At 44.6% G+C, this 14460-nt stretch overlaps 1 protein-coding gene across 1 annotated transcript; it reads right to left on the bottom strand.

Annotated features, from left to right (window-relative positions):
* Nucleotides 1–4794: 4794 nt before the first annotated feature.
* Nucleotides 4795–6030, bottom strand: LOC122926423 (olfactory receptor 52Z1-like). The gene has a single exon (XM_044277803.1). The coding sequence runs from the start codon at nucleotides 6028–6030 to the stop codon at nucleotides 4795–4797; it is 1236 nt and encodes a 411-aa protein (XP_044133738.1).
* Between the last annotated feature and the right edge of the window lie 8430 nt (nucleotides 6031–14460).

The raw sequence follows: 14460 nt of genomic DNA, 5'->3' as shown, positions 1-14460 counted from the left end.
CTGTGTTGCCTGTCCCTCAGCCACTGCCTAATCCATTCAACAATATGGGAGTCCAAGCCCAAAGACTGCACTTTATTGATAAGCCTTCTCTGTGGGACAGTATCACAAGCCTTACTAAAGTCCAGATAAGCGATGTCTACTGCACCTCCGCCATCTATTATTTTAGTCACCCAATCAAAAAAATCAATAAGATTAGTTTGACATGATCTCCCTGAAGTAAACCCATGCTGTTTTTCATCTTTCAATCCATGGGATTTTAGATGTTCCACAATCCTCTCCTTAAGTATGGTTTCCATAAATTTCCCCAATATTGATGTCAGGCTTACTGGCCTATAGTTGCCTGATTCCTCCCTACTACCTTTCTTGTGAATGGGCACAACATTTGCTAATTTCAAATCTTCTGGGACGACTCCTGTTGCCAGTGATTGGTTAAATAAATCTGTTAATGGTTTTGCTAGTTCCCCGCTGAGCTCTGTTAATAGCTTTGGGTGTATCCCATCAGGCGCCTGTGACTTATTTGTATTAATTTTAGACAGCTGACTTAGAACCTCTTCCTCTGTAAAGACACATGCATCAAAAGATTCATTAGTCTTCTTTCCTAACTGAGGTCCTTCTCCTTCATTTTCCTTTGTAAAAACTGAACAGAAGTATTCATTGAGGCCGTCAGCTAGTTCTTTATCTTCTTCCATATACCTTCCTTCTTTTGTTTTTAATTTGGTAATTCCTTGTTTTAGTTTCCTTTTTTCATTTATGTATCTGAAGAATGTCTTATCGCCTATTTTCCCTGACTGAGCTAATTTCTCTTCTGCCTGTGCTTTAGAAGCTCTTATAACTTGTTCGGCCTCTCTCTGCCTAATCTTATAAATTTGTCTGTCATCCTCGTTTTTTTATTTATAATTCCTAAATGCTATCTTTTTGTTTTTAATGATTTTGGCCACTTCTGCTGAGTACCAGAGTGGTCTCTTCCTTTTTTTGCTTTTACTGACAAGCCTAATGCAATTTTCTGTTGCCTTCAATAGTGCCTCTTTTAAGTAGTCCCATTTCTTCTGGACTCCATTCAAACTGTTCCAGTCTGATAGGGACTCGTATACCACTAATCTAATTTTAGAAAAGTAAGTTTTTCTAAAATCTAAAACTTTTGTTTTTGTGTGGTGTGACTCAGTCACTGTACTTATAGTAAACCACACTGACTGGTGATCACTAGACCCCAAGCTTTCCCCTACAGTAATATCAGATACCAAATTCCCATTTGTGAATACTAAATCTAAAATGGCCTCCTTCCGGGTTGGCTCCTCCACTACTTGCTATAGAGATAATCCCAGTAGGGAATTTTTATCAATGATCTGATTGCATCACTTATGTTTGCTTTTCGCTTTTTGTACTTTGTATTAGAGGTCGCATTTAAATGCCATTTAATGAATTAACTTTAGATTTTATTGATATTATATGTATTCCCACATTTTTTATGTTTTTTATGTCTTCATTCACACCATGCAGGTCTGTTTGTGTTCGACGACAGAGTGTGTTTTTGCATCATGCTGGGCAACTGCACGCTCCCAGCACCACACCTACATGTAATTCACATCAGGTGGTTGATGCTGGAGAGGCGATTTTCCTGCTTTTTTCCCATCCCATTTTGGGGCAGTGGATTTTTGGTGTATTCATAAAATCTCCCATTCCAACATCAACCTATGTTACGACTAAGGACATTTGTCCCAAACACGTCAACAACCGCTTTGTGCGAGGATCTGTTTGTACTTGGATTTATGTTACATTCCATAAAGAGGAAGTTTTTACTGAATATCATTCGAATGCCGGATATTTTTCCTTTCTTCATAGGGAATTTAGAATATCTGTACTCCTGGCAGAACTAGCTATTTTGGTTTTCCAGTTTACATCAGGAAGATTAAAGTCTCCCATAATGATAACTTCCTCTTTTAATGTCATTTTAGCTATTTCCTCAACTAGTAGATCATCTAATTCTTTGACTTGGCCAGGTGGTCTATATATCACACCTACACGAGTTACCTTATGAATATCAAGCTGCAAGGTAACCCAAACTAACTCTAAATTGATCTCGCTAAATTGTATTAGATTCGATTTTATGCTATTTTTCACATACAGGGCCACCCCTCCCCCTTTCTTTCCTTCTCAATCTTTCCTATATAGAGACAACCCTGGTATTGTTATATCCCAGTCATTACTCTCATTGATCCATGTCTCAGTAACAGTTCACATGCAACTAGTTTGTATAGGAGTGCTCCAGCTCTCGTTCATTTCAAAATGAGGCTTGACACGCTCCCCTCGCTAGCGCGCATGGGCAGCGTTCCCCGACAGCCAGCGCACACTTCAAAGAGCACATTGTACTGATAACATTTTGTGCATTTCCTACAGTGCTGAGGCACATATGCAGAGAGTGCACGCTTTCCTGACTCTTTACCAGGTAATTACTGACTGGGACCCTTGGTCAATACCTATTTTACCTTTTGGCACATTTAGACTGTGTAAGGGGTCACTTTTCTTTCAGTGGGTCGCAACCACATACTTCTTCACAGACACCAGGATTAAGGTCCAAACCTGTGATTTATTATGGCACATTAGCAAAAACAAAAATAATTCAAATAAACACCTTGCCCGTCTGGGCTCTACCTAAACAGAATCATATCCCTGACTCACCTGAAGCACTGTTCACACATGGTAATCACATGCAGCTTTCTCAGCCTAAGAGTCCCGCACCCTACAGGCTGTAAGTCCAGTACATTGATGGGGGAGTGTGGCCCAGTAGTCCTCCTGACTCTGGCCGTGCGACCCTCTCTCTCTCAGGTGTAGCTGGTTCCCCCAAACTTCGGGCTATCACACAGCCCCGTGGCCTCTCAGCCTACCCGGCTGAGACCACTCAGATCCTGCACAGGTCTCTGCTCTAGGATCACACTCTTCTGACTGACATTCTAGGAGGTGTTTTATCCCAGCCTGATTAGAGCAGGATTCACCTGGGGATCCCTTCCTGCAAGAGAAAAATCTGCCCTGGAATGTGGGTGGATTGGGAGGTCTCACTACCAAACCTACCATCCCAATCAAAATAAAATTCAGCCCTGACTAAGTAAAAGAAATAGCTCTTGAAACTATATTTACTGAAGCCAGCACCATTCTGGATTTCACCTACCTCCGTCAGTTGAGAAACCTGGGAGAGATATACCCCCCTCTCGGGACTTTCCCATGCATTTTACTGTTCACATCGCCACAACTGATACTTATTACTGAATGTAATTTGATCATCTACTTCGTTTACATGGGGCTCACTTTTTTTTCACTACAAGTGAAGAATTTACAGTATCATAAGGATGAAATATCATGAGTTAGACTATTTTCCTTATTATTCTCTTTATTCATATAGATTCAGCCTATGGATTCTACAGCTAAACCCAACCTTGCTTGATTATCAGGATCCATGTGGAATTGGATTTAAAACCGGGATAAAATTGATTGTCACTTTTGTCATTGTCTATAACCACTGACCTGGTGTATTCTTATTTATTTACTTTATATTTATTATTTATTTTTCTTTTGTAGTTTGATAAAGGCCAAGTGAGGCCGAAACATCACACGATTTGTACAGCCGATCTTGCAACTACATTGCTGGAGTATTTTTTCTATTGCATTTTGATCACTAATATTCTCTACCAACCCTCTGAGGTCTTCCCAGAACAGCTGGAGTTATACTGAGAATGAATTTCACACAGGTGGACTCGATTTATCATTTTCTTTTCGCTTCATATATACTTGCTACTTTGTGTTTAAGTTTTTGGGTTTAACATGATAAAATGTGGAAAAGAATGTCCCTGATGTCATATGTGTCATCGATATATCAATATGGCCTCCCAGAATCCGCATGTCCTATATACCCTCCTATCATTTGTGCAATCGAAATACCAATATGGCCTCCCAAAAGCAGAATGTCCTATATACCTTGGAATCGTATATATCATTGATTTACCAATATGGCCTCTCTACCCTAGTATCATTTGTATCATCGATATACCAGTGTGGCCTCCTAGAAGCAGCATGTCCTTTATACCCTGGTATCATATGTGTCATCGATATACCGCAGAAGAGTGCATGTAACATAGTATTCACATATGGGGCTCATGATCAAATTGGCCCCAGTTACGGCTAACCCCATTGCTATTGTTAGTAGGAACCTGCTCCATCTACCTACAATTAGGTTTATGCCACCTGTCTGTCTTTCTTGGTAAGGTGTGAAAAGTTCTGATTCAGCAGGGGCACCATTTTTGATTTTATTTTTGAAGTCCCCTCTCCATCCTCTGCTTTGAGCCCATCAGATAAAATTATTTTGTGGCTGACCCATTTTTACATGTCCATAATTATTGAACCCACAGATCATTTTATCAAGGACACCTAGATTAAGGGTCCTTTTACAAGAACCATTGAAAGACCATAACGAATGCCAATCAATGATCACCCAGGATGATCAAAAATGTGTATGCTAATTGTTGAAAACAAAGCTGAAAAGTAATAAATTGAAATGATCAGATAAAGATATGTGCTAAAAACGGTTATGATATCATATTTTCATTTTATTGGTCTACTATGACATCCGGTGAACATTACCAGATTGACCTCAACTCAGGAGACATCGGAAGACAGTTGGGAAGAGGACCACTAAAGCTTAAATTTCTTTAACCAGTATAAAAGTTCTTTACATTAATATCCAGTGTAGGATCCAGTTACATCTCAGCCCTGGTGGTTCTTCCAGCATTACCATTATGGAAGGGTTCACTTTTCATCTACAGATGGTCGAAGAACAAAGGTCTTATTAATGTGGCCGTGCATTGAGGAGGAGAGAACTAAACTTCTCTTCTTCCAAGATCTCATCAAGGATTGTCGGATCTCTTTGACTCCTAATCCATAGATAAATGGATTTAACATGGCTGGGATCATCAAGTAGATTGCATTAAACAGGTTCTGGACATCATAGGAGATGAGTGAATGCATTCTGTACATGATGGAAGATACCATAGCACATGTGTATATGAGCATGGCTACCAGAAGGTGCATGCCACAGGTGTGCAGGGCTTTGTGGCGAGCCTTACCAGATACGATCTTCATGGCTGTATAGAGGATGCTAGAATAGGAGAATAGGAGCAGACAAAAATCAAGAACTGAGATGATGATCCTCACAAGGAGACCCACAATTTGCTGTTTGGAGATGTCACCACAAGCCAGGCTCAGGAGACCCATATTCTCACAAACAAAATTCAGAATGATGTTGGACTTACAATATTGAACATAAGAAGCCAGTATAACCATTGGCGAAACAAAAAAAGTGCTGCGGGCAATCCCAATGATGACCAGGTAGACCATGGTCTGCTTGGTCATGATCTCATTGTAACGTAGAGGTCTACAAATGGCCACATACCTGTCGAGGGCCATTGATAGGATAATAGCAGACTCAAAAATAGCCATGAAATAAATATAGAACATTTGTACCAGGCAACCAGCCAGGGTAATATCATTCAGGTTGAAGGACAAGCCGAGGATGAGTTTGGGTATGATCGAAGTTGTGCAAGAAATGTTGACAGTAAAAAGTATAGAGATGAGAATATACATGGGGGACTGAAGACTCCTTTCTCTACAGATCCTGTATATAATAAGTGAGTTACCAGTCAATATTGTAGCATAGACAGAAAGAAACGGGATCACCAAAAACTTCCTGTAGGCAACGATCCCTGGAAACCCAAGGAGGACAAACTCAGTGTAAAATACAACATACTGACTTTCATTAAACATCGCCGGGTCATTAGGGAGTCTAGTTATATGATGTTTCTGAGATAGGTTGATGTGAAAGAAGATGATAAGATGGACGCTGGTTATGAATGCATTATAAACAGACACTATAACATTATATGAGAGTGAGACCACAATTATAAGTAGATGTCTGACCACATCTTCTGAGGTGTCCAGATCTTCGTCCTTATTTACGATCCCTTTTTTATGGTTGTTGATCTTCATTCAGTCATTATCGTGATCTGGTGCCCAATTTTCAACTTATGTGGTGATGTTAGGCAGGTCCAAGCAGAAGACATTACTTCTTGGTGGATGTCATAAATTTTCCTGAAAAGTTATGCCAAGAATCATTAGGAATCACAAGGAGGAAGTCTAATGAAGTGACCTTCTCAATCATGACCTCAGAACTAGAGAAATTAAGTACACTTTGAGAAATATGTTCACTACTCATGGGTCTAAAAACAAAAAGATGATCACATATGATGGTGGTAGGGCATTGCAACGGCTGGAAGAACTTCTGAGAGATCTGACAAATGCATTTTCATGTAGCTTAAAGGGGTTGTCCGGGCTTTTTCTATTGATGACCTGTCTTCAGGATAGGTCATCAATATCAGCGGTATGAGGAGACAGCACACAGTGTGCACGTGCCATCTCCCTTCTGTCTTCCTGACCACTGCTGCTGTTCTATGCCTCTATGATGCGCTTGACATGTTGCCCAGTTAACAGACTTGGAGAGGAGGCACATTATTGGACTGAACCCTACATGCCCAACCGTATCTCATCTTGTATCCAGGCTAGAGGCTTAATCTCATCTTGTATCCATGCTGGAGGTGTCCTGCAGGGATCTACAGCCTCCTTTCAATTGTACAGTTTTCCCCAATAAACTTAGTTTCCTCTAATATTGTAATCACTCACATTAATTTTGGGGGTCAGTTAGTATATTAATGGTGGAGGAAGGGAGAAGCATGGAGAATGCAGACACTGCTTATCTGATCTTATTGTAAACTATATCTTAAGGAAACCTAGCACAACCGATCACTACTTACGATGGAATCATCTTCATTAGGGTTTTCACATGGAATCCATAGGCTTCAGATAAGTCAGTCATCTGACAGTCATGTAAGGCTCATGGCCAGTAGACATAAGGCTAAGACCCTGTCTATTCGGAATCTTCCACCCTCTAAATCCAATGATCTAATTGGCCACAAGTAGATGATTCCTACAGCACTTCCCTTGATGTTCTCCTGATGTCTATAGGGGCATACATAGAGAACACATGGATCTATAGGCTCCCCTATGGCAGAAGAGCTTGCTTCCTCTTTATTCCCCCTCCATTCCTTGCAGAAGCTATGACATATTACAAATCTAAATGCACAGAGAGTTAATGGATTTGATACAATGTATCAGTGCAGGTGAAAGCTGTCTGCTGGGGGCCCAGGACAGGAGATAGCTTTGTGCTGCTGCTCTCAGAGAATTGACTACAATGTAACAAGCTGATCAGCTGTGTAAGGCCTCGTTCACATCACCGTTTCTCCTTTCCGTTCTATGGCTCCGTTGAGGAGCAGGAGAACGGAAAGGACGGATTCTGCAGATAACTGAGACCTAACTGAGCGTAATGGAGGCTAAAGACCCCATAGACTATAATGGGGTCCGTTCAGTGTCTGCTCTCAAAAATCATGTTCTGAGCAGACACGGAACAGACCCCATTATATTCTATGGGGTCTTTAGGCTTCATTTCGCTCAGTTAGGTCTCAGTTATCTGCAGAATCCGTCCTTTCCGTTCTCTTGCTCCTCAACGGAGCCACAGAACGGAAAGGAGAAACGGTGATGTGAACGAGGCCTAAGCAGTACTAGGTAAGAATGAGTTTTCAGCCCCTGGATGTTCCCATTCACTACCAGTAAGCAGAGATATTTTAACACATAGTAAGATTAGATTATATGGGCCTCATAGCATTAATATCAAGGCGTCTGTGTTCCTCCTACCTCCGGTATACCAGGTGTACATCTCCAGCTGCCATCACCAGTCTTGTGGATGATGGGACAGTCACTCTATATATTGTATCTCAGGGCCCCTTGTGGATTTCCTCTGCCTAATTACTGTCAGTGTGGAGGACTCCAGACACCTGTGAAACGTAAGTAAAGCCTCTCCTGAATGTCCTGTGGGAATCACTGAAGGAACTGGATCCATGGAAAGCTTTATGTATTGATGCTGAGGAAATATTAGGAAGACAAGATGTCAGGGCAGGTAGAATAGGCAACCATCTAAAGTGCCACTGTAGAGGGCACAGTCTTTAGTTTAAGCTCAGTGTGAATGTTCAGTACCCCAGACCTGGAAGTGTCTGCAATTGCTACAGTATGTTATGCATTGTTTTGGTGTTATGCCCTGCACACCAGCAGAAGATGTATGGTTGGCATGGACAGGGTTAACTACCTAGTCCTCCACTCTTTGTAGGGGTGGGGGGAGTTGGAGTACAGACAGCGAAGAAGAAGGAAGCACATCCTAGAGCTCCTTGTTTAAGAGACCATATCCAGTTCTCCTGTGAGGCCATTACTTCAGAGAGATTAACAGCATTAAGAGTACTTCCATCTTAGAAGGTAAAGTGTGTTTAGTTAGCAGTGTGACCAGCAATCACAGGTTTACAGACCCTCTTGCAAGTGAGGGACCATGTTTCAGACACCCATTACCTAGACAACGTCCAGGCCAGACGAACTCCAAGCCAGTATGACACAATAGATACCTATGTCTGCAAGTGTGAAAGAGAAACATCAGCAAGACCTGCGCATCTGAAGTGCCACGTACTCAGCCACCATATGTATCTCATCATCTGGGGACAGAAACTGCACATTATACTTAATACTTCTGGATGTGCCACAAGTTATCTTCTGTAAAGAGAGACATTTATACGTCTGGCCTTATTCTTCAAACAGCCTTTCCACTGCACCAATCCCCAGGGAGTACCAGCCTGAGGGAATACACCGTTACACAACACCTCATCAGGGCCACTACTACTCCCATATTCTGCACTGGCTCTTCATTGGCTCACTGCAAATGTAATGATGAAAAATGTAAGTGAATACAATATTAAAGGAAATTAGAAATTTAACGAGGAAAACTGTACAACTGAAAGGAGGCTCTAGGACCATGCTGGCTGCATCAAACCTGGATACAAGATCAAATATGGCCTCCAACCTGGATACTAGATAAGATATGGCCTGAAGCCTGGATACAAGATGAGATAAGGCCTCTAGACTGGATACAAGATGAGATATGGCCGGAAGCCTGGATACAAGATGAAATAAGGCCTCTAGACTGGATATAAGATGAGATACGGAGTCTAGCCTGGATACAAGATGAGATAGGGCCTCTAGAGTGGATACAAGATCAAATATGGCCTCAAGCCTGGATACAAGATGAGATACAGCCTCTAGCCTGGATACAAGATGAGATACAGCCTCTAGCCTGGATAGAAGATGAGATAAGGCCTCTAGCCTGGATACAAGATGAGATAAGGCCTCTAGCCTGGATACAAGATGAGATAAGGCCTCTAGCCTGGATACAAATAAGATATGACCTCTAGCCTGGATACAAGATGAGATAAGGCCTCTAGCCTGGATACAAGATGAGATAAGGTCTCTAGCCTGGATACAAGATGAGATACGGCCTCTAGACTGGATACAAGATGAGATACACCCTCTAGCCTGGATACAGGATGAGATACGGCCTCTAGCCTCGATACGAGATGTGATACAGCCTCTAGCCTGGAAATAAGATGAGATATGGTTGGGCATGAAGGCATACAGGTGTCTAGTAACCAGTGGTATTTGCCCACAGATGTTGCAGCTGGGCCGGTAGATCCTGCACACTTGTAGGTTGGTGAAGCTGGCATCCCAGCTAGTCTCATAAATACTGGATTGGTGATACATCAGGTGATAGGCTACCAAGGAAATGTTGTAATCTGAAGAAGACATTCCTGGAAACCCCTTGCTGTGTGTAGGCGAGTATTAACCTGCTAAAAAAATGGAAGTCCTGCCATGAGTGGAACACATGTGGCGGCAGGATATCCTGCACATGTTACTGAGCTGTAAATGTCCTCATATTACTACTGGGGATGACCGACTGTCATATAAGATGGCTCCCCTGATCATCACACCAGCAGTTGTCAGACCTAACTTGAGAGGAACACATGTGGCAGCAGAATGTCCTGTACATATCACTGATCTGATAGTGTCCTCGCATCACTACTAGGGGTGGCTGACTGTCATATGTGATGGCTCTCCTGATCATCACACCAGCAATTGGTGCAGAGTGTCTCTCCACAGGAAAGGCAGGATTGAAGCGCTTACCACAAGGCCTCCATACTTAATTCTGACCATCCATCGGATCCCAAACTTATTGTTAAAAAATTATTGTTCTGGTACATAACAGTCCAGGATTCATGTTCATGACACACTTCAAACAAAGGCAATCTTGGCTGGCAGTCAATGGCAAAACATGTAATGGGCGCCGTCACTGCCGTGACACCAAATTTTCTTCTGCTAAGCACCAGACAGAGACAGTGGTGACTAATGAAGGGGCCACCTGTGTCTGGATGGTGAACAACGAAATGGTGGGAGCTGCTTATGCTTGTTGGTGGATCTAGAGTCAGTTCCTTTTGTCTGCCCTCATGAAACCACTTCTCCCAACACCGCCTAACAGCTAGGTCAGAAAAGCCTAGATGGCGGCAATTCATCAAAATAGGCCATGCTGTTTCTCTCAGTCCAATAATGTGCCCCCTCTGAAAGTCTGTCAACTGGGGAACATGTCTTATATTGTAAGTGAGAGAGAGAGTGAGCACTCACAACACCTGGGTCATAAGATATATAGATGTTTTAATTTAATTTTAAGGATGAGACCTATACAGTCTAACGGGTAAAACAATTACACTTCATTCACATTATAAAATAATTACACATCATTCACATAAAAAATATTGCAGATAGGTACCATCTGCATCTATTATAAACTGAAGGGGTGTAGACGCCCCGAAACGCGTCTGTTGAAAGAACGGAAAAAGCGCCCACCCAATCTACTGGATCCTTTTACAAATTGCATTGCCATGCGAAAATAGATCTCCAGTGAAAAACCACTGAACTAGTTTGGAGCAGCGGACACCGCCGATCAGGTATTACTCTTGCCTGTTGAATCCCGTGATACTGTGACGTCATCGACCTGAGACGTGCGACCTCCTCCTCCTGGGCCACCTCCTCTTCCATCATCGCCCTAAGTGTTTTCTCAAGGAGACATAGAAGTGGTATTGTAACGCTGATAACGGTGTCATCGCCACTGGCCATGTTGGTGGAGTACTCGAAACAGCGCAACAGGGCACACAGGTCTCGCATGGAGGCCCAGTCATTGGTGGTGAAGTGGTGCTGTTCTGTAGTGCGACTGACCCGTGCGTGCTGCAGCTGAAACTCCACTATGGCCTGCTGCTGCTCGCACAGTCTGTCCAGCATGTGCAAGGTGGAGTTCCACCTGGTGGGCACGTCGCATATGAGGCGGTGAGCGGGAAGGCCGAAGTTACGCTGTAGCGCAGACAGGCGAGCAGCGGCAGGATGTGAACGCCGGAAGCGCGAACAGACGGCCCGCACTTTATGCAGCAGCTCTGACATGTCGGGATAGTTGTGAATGAACTTCTGCACCACCAAATTCAGCACATGCGCCAAGGCAAGGGATGAGCGTCAAACTGGCTAGTCCCAGAGCTGCAACGAGATTTCGCCCATTATCAGCACACCACCAGGCCGGGCTTGAGGCTCACCGGCAGCAACCACTCGTCGGTCTGTTATTCTATACCCCGCCACAACTCCTGTGCGGTGTGGGGCCTGTCCCCCAAACATATGAGTTTCAGAATGGCCTGCTGACGTTTACCCCGGGCTGTGCTGAAGTTGGTGGTGAAGGTGTGTGGCTGACTGGATGAGGAGGTGGAAGAAGAGGAGGAGGAAGCCGAGTAAGGAGGAGGTGGCAACAGGAGGCAAAGAATGTTGCCCTGCGATCCTTGGCGGCGGAAGGACGTGCGCCAAACAGCTCTCCGCCTGGGGCCCTAGCCGCCACTACATTTACCCAGTGTGCAGTTAGGGAGATATAGCGTCCCTGGCCGTGCTTACTGGTCCACGTATCTGTGGTTAGGTGGACCTTGCTACAGATGGCGTTGCGCAGTGCACACTTGATTTTATCGGATACATGGTTGTGCAGGGAAGGCACGGCTCTCTTGGAGAAGTAGTGGCGGCTGGGAACAACATACTGTGGGACAGCAAGCGACATGAGCTGTTTGAAGCTGTCTGTGTCCACCAGCCTAAATGACAGCATTTCATAGGCCAGTAGTTTAGAAATGCTGGCATTCAGGGCCAGGGATCGAGGGTGGCTAGGTGGGAATTTACGCTTTCTCTCAAATGTTTGTGAGATGGAGAGCTGAACGCTGCCGTGTGACATGGTTGAGATGCTTGGTGACGGAGGTGGTGGTGGTGTTGGTGGTACATCCCATGTTTGCTGGGCGGCAGGTGCCGACGTTCCTCCAGAGGCGGAGGAAGAGGCCGAGGTGGCAGCAGCAGCTGAAGAGGCCGAGGCGGCAGCAGCAGAAGAGGCCGAGGCGGCAGCAGCAGAAGAGGCCGAGGCGGCAGCAGCAGAAGAGGCCGAGGCGGCAGCAGCAGAAGAGGCCGAGGCGGCAGCAGCAGAAGAGGTAGCAGGGGGAGCCTGAGTGACTTCCTTGGTTTTAAGGTGTTTACTCCACTGCAGTTCATGCTTTGCATGCAGGTGCCTGGTCATGCAGGTTGTGCTAAGGTTTAGAACGTTAATGCCTCGCTTCAGGCTCTGATGGCACAGCGTGCAAACCACTCGGGTCTTGTCGTCAGCACATTGTTTGAAGAAGTGCCATGCCAGGGAACTCCTTGAAGCTGCCTTTGGGGTGCTCGGTCCCAGATGGCGGCGGTCAGTAGCAGGCGGAGTCTCTTGGCAGGCGGGTGTTCTGCTTTTGCCCACTGCTCCCTCTTTTGCTACGCTGTTGGCTCGATCTCACCACTGCCTCTTCCTCCGAACTGTGAAAGTCAGTGGCACGACCTTCATTCCATGTGGGGTCTAGGACCTCATCAGTCCCCTGCATCGTCTTCCACCCAGTCTTGATCCCTGACCTCCTGTTCAGTCTGCACACTGCAGAAAGACGCAGCAGTTGGCACCTGTGTTTCGTCATCATCAGAGACGTGCTGAGGTGGTATTCCCATGTCCTCATCATCAGGAAACATAAGTGGTTGTGCGTCAGTGCAGTCTATGTCTTCCACCGCTGGGGAAGGGCTGGGTGGATGCCCTTGGGAAACCCTGCCAGCGGAGTCTTCAAACAGCATAAGAGACTGCTGCATAACTTGAGGCTCAGACAGTTTCCCTGGTATGCATGGGGGTGATGTGACAGACTGATGGGCTTGGTTTTCAGGCGCCATCTGTGCGCTTTCTGCAGAAGACTGGGTGGGAGATAATGTGAACGTGCTGGATCCACTGTCGGCCACCCAATTGACTAATGCCTGTACCTGCTCAGGCCTTACCATCCTTAGAACGGCATTGGGCCCCACCATATATCGCTGTAAATTATGGCGGCTACTGGGACCTGAGGTAGTTGGTACACTAGGACGTGTGGCTGTGGCAGAACGGCCACGTCCTCTCCCAGCACCAGAGGGTCCACTAACACCACCACGACCATGTCCACGTCCGCGTCCCTTACTAGATGTTTTCCTCATTGTTATCGTTCACCACAACAACAAAAATATTATTTGGCCCAATGTATTGTATTCAAATTCAGGCCTTTTTTTACAGACACCTAACACTATCTGGCATCTATTAGGTCCCGTATTACACTAATACAGGCACAGCAGTAACCACAGATTTAGCTGACTATAAATTTGAGGCCTAGTATTTAGGCGCTGGGTGACAGGTATACGTTTACTGACAGAATTAGACTGGGATATGCACAGTAGCATGTGTGTGAAGTTATTGAGAATGACCCTATCAGCACCTTCAATCTAATATACCCTTTTATGGATAGATTTAAAGTAGCTCTGATACAGCAGAAACCACTCATTTAGGAAATTGCTAAGTTGGGAATTGTATTTCAACCCAGAACAAAAATATATCCTTTGCCAGACAGCAGACAGTATTACAATTGGCTGGCCACAGCTGAAACACCAGATTTAAGGTACTGCAATTTTGGCAATTGTATTTCACCCCTCAATAAAATAGCAAGCACAGCCAAGCCCCTGATGTAGGATATAGCCAAAAAATAACCACACTATTAATGGTTAAATGGAGTTGGTGACAGCTTGACCCTGATGTAGGATATAGCCAAAAAACAACCACACCATTGAGGGTTAAATGCACTTGGTCGCAGCTTGTGCTGGCGCACCACAAGACACAAAATGGCCGCCGATCACCCCAGAAAAAAGTGAATGAAAAATGCTCTGGGCAGCCTAAAAACAGTGAGCAATTGAATAGCAGCAGTTCAATCATCCACAGCTGTAGATCGATCTCTGACTTAAGTCCTTTGGAGGAGTTAATCTGCCTAATCTCGCCCTAATGTCGCAGCTGCAACCTCTCCCTACACTGATCAGAGCAGAGTGACGGGCGGCGCTACGTGACTC

The sequence above is a fragment of the Bufo gargarizans genome, chromosome 1 (genome assembly GCF_014858855.1).
Source record: "Bufo gargarizans isolate SCDJY-AF-19 chromosome 1, ASM1485885v1, whole genome shotgun sequence".
Taxonomy (NCBI): Eukaryota; Metazoa; Chordata; class Amphibia; order Anura; family Bufonidae; genus Bufo; species Bufo gargarizans.
Note: the sequence above shows the minus strand (reverse complement) of the source record. Positions and strands in the feature narration are given on the sequence as shown.